The sequence below is a fragment of the Musa acuminata genome, chromosome BXJ2-3 (genome assembly GCF_036884655.1).
Source record: "Musa acuminata AAA Group cultivar baxijiao chromosome BXJ2-3, Cavendish_Baxijiao_AAA, whole genome shotgun sequence".
NCBI lineage: Eukaryota > Viridiplantae > Streptophyta > Magnoliopsida > Zingiberales > Musaceae > Musa > Musa acuminata.
In genome coordinates, this window is record NC_088340.1 from 35,171,036 (window position 1) to 35,184,612 (window position 13,577).

Genomic DNA, 13,577 nt, shown 5'->3' on the forward strand with positions numbered 1-13,577 from the left:
CCTGCACAATGATTTGAATTCAATCGATTGTGAACCCGCGCGCAGCAACTTCTCGAATCACATCTTGATTGCACGAATTTTGTGGACCACGTGGCGTTCTCTTAAGGTAAAACGCGGGTGATCTGGGGAACCACGGTAATAATTAGGGCGCCACACCACCTGTGGAGTAGCATTCTGTCGGCATTCCCACTGTGTCCGCCGGAGATTGGAAAGGGGGCGGCGTCTTCCCTCCTCGTCGCAGACGAAGGATGCTGCAGTTCCCGGCGTTCATGCGGCAGCTCCCGTCGCCGCCGCTGATCCCTACCTCCACCCTGCTTCCCGTCGCTGCCCACGCCCAAAGCGACGAGGACTCCCTCGCCGTCTTGGAGTCCGAGCTCGAAGAGAAGGTATGGCTATTCATCCCCTTGCCTTTCTCCGACCCTCCACTCGCTCGCCGTGGTCCTCTCGTGCTTCTCTTAACTAGGGTTTCTTATGTGGACTCTGAATCAAAAAGAGGAGGAATCATGTGAAGCGTATAACTTGGTTATCTCGATTGATTCTTTCCTCCTGCGAAATGGGATATCATGCACCTTCTTCGTGACTTTGTATTTACTGCGCTCGATGGATGTTTAAGATGTGGATAGAATCACAAGCCGTGATTACGGCTTTTGTTTCAGAGTCATGTTCTTTTGTGGATGGGAAAAGATCGGAGAAGCCGATATGATCATCGATAGATCCTATTTTGACCGGAGGAGTCAGATTTGGAGATGTAATTACACTTGATAATGGGTTATTATCCGTCATACTTGTTATCTGGAATAAAGCAAGAGTTATCTCTGGAAATTAAATTGAGAAAATAGAATAATATGCTAAATTTGTACTACCTTCTTTATGAATTTGAAATCCCTGCTTGATTATATTAGCTTTGTAGCTTTTTGAAGATAGAGAAAGCAATGGCATTTAAAGCCAAATAAGAAGCATCAAACAAGTCTTGATTTAGAGGTGGACTAAGCAATCGACGAATCCATCCAAAGCCACATAAAAGATTTTACACCTCGTCATCCTAGTAGTGGAGAATGAGGCAGTGCTGATGGCTTAAAGTGAAATGTGAAATTTGTGTAGTTGATTTACTGACCAAAACCTTTGGCTGGTCCTTGTATCCAAGGAAACTTTTTCTATCCCAGGTTGTGAATGGATGAATCGTCTAGGGTTTTAAATCTCATGGACAACCCAATCCATCACCAGCCTTAAATGGATAATTGTTCTTATGTGAGTCCTTTTTCATTCCAAACACAGGGTCCGTACTCTACCTTTGTTCTAGAGTACAAATCAGTTCATGTATTTTTTTTCCTTGATAATATCTCTAAAATATAATTTTGATACTTGGTTATTTAAAAGACAATAACCATATTTGGATTTTTTTTATTTTAAACATACAGAGGAAAAAAGATGCATTGCAGACAGTGAGATTGAATTCCTGTAGCCAAAAACTACATACTATAATCCAAGGGGTATGGTTATATACAGAAAAAATTCCTAATTCTTTAAATTATTTTCTGAGAAATCTAAAAACCATGACATATTTGCTAATTGATAAATAAAACTAAATCCATCCCTAGATCTTGGAGCTAATTAGTTGATCAGGCTGAGGGGCCTTTTTGTTTGTTTATAGAAATATCTGTCCATTTTTCTTAATTTGTAAGCTATTTCGATTGGGACAGCAATGTGACTTTGAGAGATCAAACTGGAGAAATACTTGTTAGGTGTGTTTGTTCTATCAATATGTTTGAGTATGCAGTTATAGCCATATGTTATTTGGAACTTCTACCACCTGCATAAGGCTACTTTTTAAAACATTAATTGAAGATATAGTAGTAAGTAGACTGAAGAAATCATCTTCAGAAAGAAAAAAGTTCTACATATACTGGAAATATTAGTCATTGGGAGCGTAAAGCATTTGTCAAGTGTTCTGAGTACTATATGCTTGCTGTGTGCCCATTAGATTAAAAAAATTCTTTACAAGATAGTTACAAGTTTGGCTACACTTATTAATATAGTTGCCACCATCTCCTTCTTCCTATCACATTGCCAAGGTTGCCACCTCCCCATCATGTTGCCATGGCTGCTATCCCCCATTGCATTGCCATGGCTGCCTCCCAGTTTCATCGCCGTCACCACCTCCTTCGCCTCTATGCTTTTTATTCCCCTGCCTTCTCCTCCACCTCCTCTTCCTCCTTCACCTTATCGTCTTCCTCCTCTCCCATCTCCTCATCAGCATGGGGACCGGGCTTAAGGTCACTGAACTGACCAGCATGATAATTGTTGAACTGGTAGTTGTGGGCATAAGAAAACTGGATTTGGATTTGGATTTGGAATTGATCAACTAATACCATTATATGGTACATTAGTATATGATTGTTGGTTAGAAGATAATGTTTTATTATTTTCTTTCCCATCTGAGTTCCTCGTGTTTTTTAATATTTGAGCAGTTTGTTTTTGTATTTTTTTTTGGCTAAAAGTAAAAAATTCTATTACTTAGAAAGTCTAGTACAAAATTCTCCTCGGATATCCAACCAGATTAAGTCAAAACAATCTGAGGGCCACTCTCCCCTCGAAAGAAAGGTGGTTTCTGAAAGTCTAGAAAGATTGGCCAACCAATTGACCTCCCGATTGCCCTGCCTATAAACATGTGTAATATCACATTCTTCAAATTTCTCCAACAAAGGACTTGATATCAACAATGGCATTCTGAAGAACCCAAGGTATAGTTGAGTTTTGTTGAATCAATTGTATGATGCATTCAGAATCTGATTCTATAATGATATGTCTGATGCCATCTCGTGAATCCTTCTTCAGACCTTCGATTCCGTTAAGAGGCCATCACAATTTAGTTTAAACTATCCTAAACAAGGTTTTATCCATTGAATTTTTATATGACTTTTCTCTTGAGTAGGCTCATTAGGTTTATGGGCTTCATCATTATCTATGACACATGCAATGATTTTATGTAAAAGACGAGTTGGGTTCATTGGATTAGTGTGATTATAGAGGATCTCATTCATGATTTTCCATAACCACCATAAACTTGTGGCAATAATAGATTGTAAGGTGTTGGCAGCATGCATATGTAGGTTTGCACCTTCATATAACTACTGACCTTCATGCTGGTTTTAAAAAAAGAGGAAATGAATGGCCATGTATTGTTGAAGAATTAGCCAAAGAGAAAAGAAAGCGTACATGAAAGAAACAATATAGTATAGCTTCCGGGGTAGATTCACAAAGAGAACAAAGGAAGTTATTACAAATTCAGAAAAATGTAGAATAGATTCCGGGGTAGATCCACAAAGAGAACAAAGGAAGTTATTACAAATTCCAAGTCGAGCAAGTTTGCTGGACATTGGGAGGCGACGGTGCAGGTGCGAAAGTTTCTAACAAAAGTATTTAGTACAAGGCAAGACTGGAAGCTTCTACAAATGATGGCACCCATCGCCATTGTCCACATATTTACCTGAGAGCTTGCACCATTTCTTGTTTACTTGTCGAAGAGAATCGAGTTCACCCTGGAAAGTAAGCTAACATCACTCCTTCGCCCGGAAAGTCAAAGAATAGAATTGAGGAACCCCTTGTTGCTTGAAAATAAAGAAATTCAAGAGATACACATATAGAATTGAGTAAAAACACACTAGAAACTAGAATATTGAATAGAATTTAGTGCACAACTTGTAGAAGCACAGTAATAACACTCCGAAACTAACGCACAACGGCTAACGCACCTTACTGGAGTTTCCAAGGGAAAAGCAAGAAGTTATAAACCGATTTGGTGGAAGCAATGCCTCTCTGGTTTCTGAAATAAAAAATGATAACATGGGTGAAGAGATAAATCAATGTTACAAATTCTATTTGTCAATATTGAACCAAAAGCAGTATCCTTGGTCTCATTGGCCATTGTTTGTAAAACTTGAAACATTACAGTTATTTAAAAAATCATTACAAATAATAAATGTAGTCTTACAAGAGTGTTTTTGTCATGCTTAACAAAGTTATACTGAACTTGTGGTCAGATTTTGTGATAATCTAAATATAGTGAAGACTGTCTTATAGTAAAAAGAATATTTTATTTTTTGCTGTTGCATATCTTGTGTTATTTTGTGGAGATGTTATTTCTAAGAGTATTTCTGTGGTTAACTGTTTGCTGAAATTTTGATTGCCTATTTGCCAACAGTAGTACCAAATAATGCATTCAATTTCTAGAGACAATTGTTTCCTGTTTATAGGAAAAATGATTAGTCCTTGATGTTGACATGGCATGAGGTCCATAACGATGAGAAAATAGACTACTCGTCAGGGCACTAATTGTTGAAAGTTGAAACATACGAAACAACACAATTAGCATTCCTGGTTGCCTTTGCCACTGAGTAGATTGTTAGAAAAAGAACCAAGCTATCTTGTTCCTTGTTTTCTTTATTTGTAGTATTTTTTTTACTCAAATGACCTTTTATATGTTGGTGTTGCTGATCTTATCTGAATTATGAAAACCGCTTATAACCTTTACTGTGTGGCTGAATCCTTTTGTCAGTTTGTGTGATCCATTTACGGTTGCCTTACCTGCAGTGGAGTGAAATCAGAAAGACAAACAGTAACCTGCCTGTGATGGGGAGAAAAATTGTTGATAGCAAGGAGGAACTCGATGCTGGTGCAGAAGATGATGATGTCGACAATGTTGGGGAGTCTGAGGGTGATGAGTTTGAGCAAGAAACTGGTTGATGTATTCCAAGGTATGCAGTTCCCTTTGTGCATCCTCTTGATAGTCTTCACAATTTCTAATTATCGTATTCTATATGCTTGATCATTTGGCCGTTCTGCTTTTCTCAATGTACTTTGGAATTTTGTCAAATGTTGTTTGCATGTTTTCCAATTTATGAATTGTTTCCACTTAAGGATTTTGTTAACTTTGATCTTGGTCAATTGATCTACCGTTGTCTGCATGGTAAGGCACATGTCGAGCTGATGCTGGTCATGTTGCTTTAACAGATATGCATATGTTTTAAACATGAAGCCAGATTCATTTTTCTATATAAATCAGTCTTAGACTCAAATCAAAGAATATCTGAATCCGAGTTAATTGGGTTGGGTTGGTGAAGGTACCCCAAAAATAAAAAGACAAGACTTGTTATTTGCCTATAGATTGATGATAGAGAAGCCATCTTCATCCTATTTCTGATACTTATTTTTGTATCAAAATCCGATTAAAGAGTACCTGACTGTGACTCCCTACCATGCAGAGGGTGTCATCCTGATCCGCATACAGCCCAAAGGATATAATTGAATGGTGGGTCAGCTATTGCGGAGGAGATTCTCATTTGATAGGGCACTTCTTTGGATAAGGGTTGGTAGCCGAATCAAGTTTTGTTTACTTGTGTCATATAGGAATGCGATTAGGTTCCTCTACTCTTTGCTTTTCCTTGAAATAGTTTTGTTGCCCGTACATACTGGACTTTTGAACCCATACTCTGCACCACGCTATGGCTTGGAGATCAAGCATAGGATTGGTAGCTGTAACTGCTGATATCATTAATAGCTTTCCAAAAAGCACAGAAAGATTTCAGTATCGATCTCATGAACTTTCTCCATTGTTGGATTCCTTTTGGTTGGTGGAATGGATTTCCTTCAGAGATCCGAAGTTCGATGGTGCAGCGTTTGCAATCTGCACTGGAGCTTTCTCATGCCCATGTGGAATCAATTAGGTCACTTCCATCATTCCATGGCCTCCTAACTTGAGTCAGTGATCAACCTAGCTTTTGTACTGTATATATAAAAAGATATAGAGCATCTGAACCTTAGTGGGCATACTATTCGAAGGGCCCATGGCCATGTGGTAAGCTTTAAATATCGAATGAATCTGGCCTCCAAGTAGAAGCTTGAGTGATATTTTGATACTCCAACAAAAAATGAACGGAAAACCCCTTGTTTTTGCATGTTTTATCCTTTCATATCTTGGAAATAGCACAGTTTTGCCCCTCTAAATTCTAATATAGCATATATATTCAATATTTAGATATTAAGAATATATCTCTTTGTTCAAGTCTTGTTCATCATTTGGTGATCTACATTTGTATCTCTAGTACTGATCACCAAATCATATAAAAAAATCTTATAATTACTGTCCTATATTACATCAAGTTGCACCCTTTAATCTCATAAACTTGTGAGTATAAAATTTTGTATATAAAGTGAAGGGAGACTAATAATTTTAGGGTAGGTCAAAATAACAATTGGGAGGAATAAAAAATAAAAAAAAACTAGGTAATTTTTTTGGGAATCTTATTGATTCCAGGATATTCCCTTCTTGCTTGCAACTTGGTGGTCCTTTCCCTGGAGATTTGAGCCAGAGGAAGCCCCATGTGCAAGCAACTTGATGAACTCTCCACCAGAAGAGAAGAAAAGGACTATAAATAATAACTATTGTGGACCTACCAATCCCATGGGATGAGAGGAGTCAGAGTGCTCCAGGAATCAAGATGAGTAAGCCACAAGCCTAAATCACTGTATAAATATAATTCCTTTTCCACCCTAATTAAACTTAGAGATAGTAGATGCGTTACATCAGCCAAAATAGTTCCTCGGTCATATGAGCATTTATGATGATTTGCTTGTTAATTAATGTCAAAATTCTGTACATAAAGTGGTGTACATTGATTATGGACTTCTTTGTCTGACCATGAAATCACATTATGTATTGTGCTGGGAAACTTTCAAGTTCTCACAAGAATTTGGTTAGAACAAAGATTTTCCTGAAAATAAATATTGATGTGGTGTCCAGGGAAGCCAACAAGTGTATTCACTTGTTGACTTCATAGAAGTTCCCAAAATCTGGAGGCACTGAGGATGTATTCGTTTTGTAAAGTGATAGAAATTATTTTTTCTTGGAAAAAAAAGAACTTTAGAGGAATTGGAAAATGATTTAAAGTTGGGTAGAAAAAAAAGATTTCCCTGAAAATAAGTATGAGCCCAAAGGTATAGGAATTATCATATTACTTGAATTTGGATTCGATTAACTGTCTTGCATTTGAACTTTAAACACAAAATTCGACTCATTGCTATTTCTCTATCTTAGATGTATAAATCCGATTTTAGTGAGTCGTACATATTTACGAGTTGATGTGGTGAATGAGTGGATTTCGATTCAGAGCCACAGTGCACTCGTCCGGTCCAGCAACACATCATAAAGCATGGGAACGAAGTGGACAACAGACTGTGTCCTCCGTAACACCAGCAGTCTGCGCCATGGACATGTCACGTGGCGTAGGACGGGAAGAGCCACAGGCATCGGTGCCTGCATCTGGCAGGGGGATGTGATATCTCGGACGGTCGGGCAGTAACATCTGGCCCACCTGCCGGCCCAACCTGACGCGTCGCACGGGTGAAGCCCCACCACCGCCAACCGGGATAAGGAGATAAGAGGCCACGGTGCTCTCCGCACCTCAAAATAAACTAAAGGACACCATAAAATACATAAGAGGCAAACACTAAAGAGGGAGGAAAAAAAAAGGGGGGGGGGGATAAAGGAAGACTGGCACGCAATTGGTCGGATCCTAAGAAGAAGGAAAGGAGATAACGTTGGCAGTAGGCTTCTGTATGCCACCACGATCTCCATCTTCCATGGTAGAAGGCGGCCAAACAACCGGAGGTGACCCCATGGATTCCTGATCACATGATGGCCGGTCGATTCTTGTTCACATGGTGGTCTGTGGAGTGTTCTGGATTAAGTGATCTCCTCGCTGTTACGATGTCCTCGACGAATATTACCTCTAGAGCGTTCTTCCTTTCGTAATGATTACTTACACGTGGCTTGTGCTCATTGACTGGGTCGCATGTCCGGACGATCAAACGTATATAGTGTTCATTGACTGTAAACACTTACCACACTAATTTATTTCCCAATTTTTAGACTTAAATCCCGGTTGATATTTTCATTTCCTCGGTGTTTGGTAGATGGGAAGGCCAACATGTATATTTCAAATCAAAATAAAACGACCGGTAATGAAGAGGGAAGACAGCTGCCAGAGGAATCTGTGAACCTAAAGTAACCCCTACTTGAGTTCTACCAAATGGAATCTCTGACCTTTCCCAAGTCTTGGCTTGTTTTCTTGTGAACGATACCAATCTTTCTTCCATGAATATTTCATTACAAAACCTATTTAAATTTATATATGGAGAGAGAGAGAGAGAGAGAGAGAGAGAGAGAGAGGGGAAAAAAACGAATTGTAGAATCTTTGTAAAAAGAAAGAAAAGCAAGGATTGGTCCGACGCAAAGGCAAATAGACAGCCTGGTCCACGCCGTAAGATATGACCAAAGCAAGGCTGGGGGGCGTTTGGGACAGTATGACAACCACATAAAACCCATTTGATCTCTCTGTCAGGGGGCCCACTACGTGACCCTTTGCCGTCGTTTCCCTCGCGGCCCAAATAATATCCGCAGTCCTTTTACCATTTACTAGTGGATGAATGGCTGCTGCTGCCTTAAACGTCAAGACTACTTTTGATATTTTTCTTTCAATTAACCCTCGACATCACTTAGTTTTTAAATTTGTTTCCTTAATTGAGTGTTTTTTTAAATATAAATAATTTTATTATATCATATTTAAATTCAAATCTGAGATATATCATTTTATATAATAATATATTATATTTTATTTAAAATATTTGATGTTAATTATTGTTATAAGTTGTAAAATAAAAAAAATTCCAGATAAATTTTAGTGAAAATTAAATATGTGAAGGTGTTGATTTTTATTTTAAAATCTGTGAGCTAAAATGCTTTATTTCTCTTTTTTTTTAATTACCGGGATAAATATTAAAAAACCAAACGCAAATAAATCCTCTATTAACTTTGCGTACTACGCTTCGCCTTCCCTTCCGTCCTATAAATGAAGGGACGAGGGTGCCGAAGTTAAGGCTTGAAGCCGCCTCCAAAGCACTTCATCCTCTCTTCCCTCGTCCTCCCTCTCTTCTCTTACCTGCCAATAGAATCACCTTATAACGAGTAAACAGAACAAGGAAGAGTGAGGCAAGCGAAGAGGGGAAGTGGAAGCGTACAAGGCAATGGTGGGCGCCTTGTCATCGTCCTCCTCCTCGTGCGCCTCCTTCGGCTCCTTCGAGGAGGACGTACCCGCCGCCGCCAAGCCCTCCCCCGGCGCCGCTTCCGTCAAGTTCCTCTGCAGCTACGGCGGCAGGATCCTCCCCCGCTACCCCGATGGCAAGCTCCGCTATGTCGGCGGCGACACCCGCGTTCTCTCCGTCGACCGATCTGTCCCCTTCTCAGGTGCTCCCTCCCTCCCTTTGTTCCTTGTTTCGTTTACGATCGCGAGGAGAAGAGATGTGAGAACGGGTGGGGTTTGGATGGTGGACAGAGTTGCGGGAGAAGATGAGGGAGCTGTGCGGGTGGGGCGCGGTGAGCGTCCGGTGCCAGCTGCCGACGGAGGACCTCGACGCCCTCGTCTCCGTCAAGTCCGACGAGGACCTCACCAACGTGGTGGAGGAGTACGATCTCGCCGGGCGCGAGAAGATCCGGGCCTTTCTGTTCCCCCCCTCCAACAAAGGCGGCGGCGAGAGCCCTACCCATCGGGCCACGCCGATCTCGGTGGCGGTGCCCGCTGAGCGCTGCGTCCACCAGATCTCCGCGCCGGCGAGGCCCGCCGGCCGGTTCGAGAAGCCCCCCGCCGCCGGGGATCTTCGCCACCACGGACACCACCACCACCTCCACGGCCGTCATGCGGCCCCCAGGCCGTGCAACTACCTCGTGCACCACGGAAGCCACTGGCAATGATACAATCACCACCACCACCATCGCCAGTGTTTTTGGGCGAAGAACTCGAGGTAAAGCAATGGAACGAAACAGAGATTGATCTTTGTGAACTGACGACGACGGACTGTATCAATCTCGCTTGTCTTCAATACAATAAATCTATTGAAAAATAAATAAAAAAAAACCACAAAAAACCCTTAACAAGAGTTCTTGATCTATTCTTCTTCTTCTTCTTCTGCTGCCGTTGCTGTGTGACTCGCCTTCGTTTCGTGTTCCTTCCTCCCCATTCGATCGAGTCGCACGTGTGTCCTCTTCATTCAAAACAGTCTCGCACGTGTGTTCCGTCAGGTCTCCGTCTTCCTCGTCTCTCCTTGGTCGCGTTTATTATGTTCTTTTGTCACATTTCGTGTCCGTTAGCTCCGTTTGTTTATCGTCAGCTGAAACGTTTCTTTTGCTCATTCCTATTCGTTAATATGCTACTGATTCCTTTTTCCTTTGTCTTCACGTCGCAGGTTACTTTACGGCGGAGGGAACCCTTTTCTTCAGGGGACCGAATAATTTTTTATCAGGAAATACAAAGAAAATCTAATTATTATTATTTTATGAAGATAAAAATATACAAATTCTTCATATTTTATTTTTTTTCTACAACATTCTTACCCAATTGGGCCTCTTTTTTTTTGTGTTCATCCTAAGTTAAGTTGATGAAACCAATATTTTTGGATATATATATATATATATATATATATATATATACATATATAATTTTTTCGATAGTTTTCATTATTTTTACAAGCTTTGATGTGGTTTAAAACTCTTTTTTCATAGTTTTAGCTGGAAAATCTTTTGCAACTTTTTGTTCTTTCTAGTTCATGATTGCTAGTGAATGAGCAGAGATCCCTTGACCAGTGTGCCAAGTTCTCATCTTTTTTGGCCTTTTCCACTCCTTACAAGGTGGGAAGAGATGGTGAGATGTGATATGGACTTTTAGTTCCGATTGAGGCCAAGCCTGCCTAAGCTTAGATATGTGAAATCAACTCTTGTGCTGCTAAATGACTTAAACCTCCAACTCAAGTTTGATCCGACCTTTAATTCTCCTCAAATTTTTGTCCCCTTCCTACTTTTTAGAGCTGTAGAATGATGAACTCTTGCTTCCCCCATTTCTTGTGAATCACTTCAAGAGTTCCTCATCTTTCTAGACACTGTGAAACATGGAGAGGAGAGAAATGCTCAAAAAAGTGCCCCATTCATCACTCATCACTCCTTTCTTTTTTCGTTGATCTATTTGCATATAGCTTCTCAAATGGACTCTTACAATTTTTTTTTCAGATATTTTATAAAATTCAAGTATTTGGCAATACTGCAGTAAGCAGTTTCTCTAAGAAATCAAGCATTTCTTTTAGGAGAACAAGTTATTTCTCTACCATTTTGAGAAGTAGGTCTCTGTATTGGTATTTTTGCATATTATTATTATATCTATAATAAATTTTAATGAACTTTCCAAAGTGTTTCCCTCGGATGACCAATTTGTAACTACAAAATGAGTTTTTATGAGACCCAAAAAAATGTAAATTGGAATATATATGTCTTGACCTTCTTAGAATTTTTGTTTTTGTGATTGTTCTTTTTGGCATTTCAAATTTTAGTCTATCTTTGTTTCAAGTTTTTGTTTTTTCAATAATGCTTTAAATGATGATGATATTTTGGGTTAGTGAGTGAGTTGAATTGGTCAGACTATCATATATGATGGTTGGATACAAATGCCACTCAAGATATTAGTTGAAGCTAATACATGACAATCTTACTCTTTTTTGTCCTTGACAAAACAAGATTAATCTCTAACCTCTTTTTTTTTTCTCTCTCTGGTACATCAGAACAATTTCCAATATTTTTACACATCAATATCTAATTGTTCTTTCTCTTCCCATGAGCTGCACATATTTTTATGGTATCATAAACACATTTCATAATGACTCTTTCAAGTTTTCTGAAGCTTTCATCTCAATTTCCCATTCTAAAAGCAATTTTAGACAGTCTTTTGATTTATTATTTTTTTCATCTGATTTTTTAGTTGTCACCATTAGTATCCTCTTTGTTTTTTATGATTGTCAATATAAGAGGAGAAATCTAAGAGACACTAATTTAATTTATTCATCACTATTCTTCTGATTTTTCAAATCTAATCTCACCTACTTCAAGATTTGTTAACTATCAACCTTTAGAAATAATGTGTATAAATAGGCATATGTAATATGCATTGGTATGTCTGCAAGCTTAAGAGAAATAAATAGGAACATGCATGCAAATGAATCAAAGTGTCTTGATCAAATGCATGGTGGAAAGATTACATTCCCTTAGGATCAAACATCATATGCTCAAAATAGGCAAATGTTTATCCACTATGTTTGAATCATGAAATCACCCTCTTTTAGGCATTGGATTCCTTTTCTAATATTTTTTTGTTTTTACAATTATTAAGGGAATCCTATCATCATCTTCTATTCTTATGATATCTGCTATCCATAATCCTTTGTAGAAAGTTGATATTGGATTCACTATATATTGTGTATCATATTTATTAAAGCAAAATCAAAGTGATCTCGAGAGAAAAAAGAAACTAAATTTTGATAGGAGAGGACAAACTAAATTTAATACTAAGATATTACTTGTTACCTTGGGTGGGTGAATTCAATCAGATAAAAGAACATCTAAGATAAGATAGCATTCATTAACGTCTCAAGCTCTCCAACTATCGCATTGGTAGAAGCCTCGATTCATAATACTGTATAAATGATGACAAAAAGGATATTCATAGTATGTTGTACGAATGATGACAAAGAGGATAAGGGTTTAGACTCTATTGAAAAGGATAATGGAGGAGAAATTATGGTGAAGATGGGGAATGAAATCTTTATTCTTCTAATTGTGTTTTCAATCACATCCCATATATTGTTTGCATCCGAGCTCTGAGTGACAACAAAAAAGATTGATTGAGAAGAAGATAATAATGACCAAGAAAGAAGATGAGCAAAATAGAGAACCAAGGAGAAAGAAAATGATGTAATCAAATCATTTACTATCACTTGATAGGATGCTAAATACATCCACTAGTCCTAAGTTAATTTTTTTTGGCAAACAAAATGACAATACTATGCTTTCAAAACAATCATAAAATTTGAACATATTCATAAAAAGTATAAAATTGTAAAGCCAAATTTAAATCGATCATATTATATCACATGCAAAATCATATATCAACGAAGATAGAATCAAACATCCAACACAAGTTAGATAATATTTTTATTACTTACTAAGATCATATTTAATCTTATATTAGTTGAATAATCGGAGAGTTGAGATATTATAAAAAGTCAAAAAATAAAAATTAAGGATAGAATACGTTCGTATATTATATGCTTTGTTCTTTAGTTTAAGTACAAAAGTCATTTATATCTTATATCTTGCTTTCTATAAAAGATTATGATTATTTTAATTAAAATTTCACTAAGTTGAAGTGATGTAATTTCTATTGCCCTCTTTTATTTTTCAGGAAATCTAGAATTCGGATACTAATTAGAATCAAAACCAAATTTTGGTTCAAACATATTTTGTAGATTTAAAATTTCAGAATATTTTCATAAAACTTATTAAATCCACTATAATATGCATAAAATCTTACAACAATTAAAAAATATATTAACACGAAAGCGTACCTGATCAATCTATTAGAGTATTTTCTAAATTAATCGGTAATTTGATTTGATGAATCTATAATTATAATTATATTTATAAT

The 13,577-nt window shown here is 38.0% G+C and overlaps 2 protein-coding genes across 4 annotated transcripts; both read left to right on the forward strand.

Moving 5' to 3' along the window:
* The first annotated feature begins 148 nt into the window (after window positions 1-148).
* Window positions 149-8,217, forward strand: LOC135607906 (uncharacterized). Of its 2 annotated transcripts, none has more exons than XM_065100121.1 (3): window positions 149-386; window positions 4,591-4,754; window positions 7,167-8,217. In XM_065100121.1, exons 1-2 carry the CDS (start codon window positions 249-251, stop codon window positions 4,741-4,743), a joined length of 291 nt encoding a protein of 96 aa, XP_064956193.1. In that variant the 5' UTR covers window positions 149-248; the 3' UTR covers window positions 4,744-4,754; window positions 7,167-8,217. The 2 variants fall into 2 exon arrangements, with proteins under 2 accessions (XP_064956193.1, XP_064956192.1); XM_065100120.1 differs by lacking the exon at window positions 7,167-8,217 and adding an exon at window positions 5,262-5,596.
* Window positions 8,218-8,920: 703 nt separating this feature from the next.
* LOC135584416 (protein PAL OF QUIRKY-like) lies at window positions 8,921-12,707 on the forward strand. 2 transcript variants are annotated; one of them, XR_010485299.1, is made up of 3 exons: window positions 8,921-9,301; window positions 9,390-9,855; window positions 10,297-12,707. XR_010485299.1 is itself a non-coding variant. In XM_065100118.1 (2 exons), exons 1-2 carry the CDS (start codon window positions 9,082-9,084, stop codon window positions 9,803-9,805), a joined length of 636 nt encoding a protein of 211 aa, XP_064956190.1. In that variant the 5' UTR covers window positions 8,921-9,081; the 3' UTR covers window positions 9,806-9,990. The 2 variants fall into 2 exon arrangements, 1 of the variants encoding a protein (XP_064956190.1); XM_065100118.1 differs by lacking the exon at window positions 10,297-12,707 and having other exon boundaries at window positions 9,390-9,990.
* Window positions 12,708-13,577: the final 870 nt, after the last annotated feature.

What these genes read in the sequence shown, in the direction of transcription:
- LOC135607906 (XM_065100121.1), top strand. Translation starts at nt 249, where the DNA reads ATGCTGCAGTTCCCGGCGTTCATGCGGCAGCTCCCGTCGCCGCCGCTG. An exon ending in AGTCCGAGCTCGAAGAGAAG is followed by an intron (nt 387 to 4,590) that starts GTATGGCTATTC and finishes CCTTACCTGCAG; the next exon opens with TGGAGTGAAATCAGAAAGAC.
- LOC135584416 (XM_065100118.1), top strand. Translation starts at nt 9,082, where the DNA reads ATGGTGGGCGCCTTGTCATCGTCCTCCTCCTCGTGCGCCTCCTTCGGC. An exon ending in CCGATCTGTCCCCTTCTCAG is followed by an intron (nt 9,302 to 9,389) that starts GTGCTCCCTCCC and finishes GATGGTGGACAG; the next exon opens with AGTTGCGGGAGAAGATGAGG.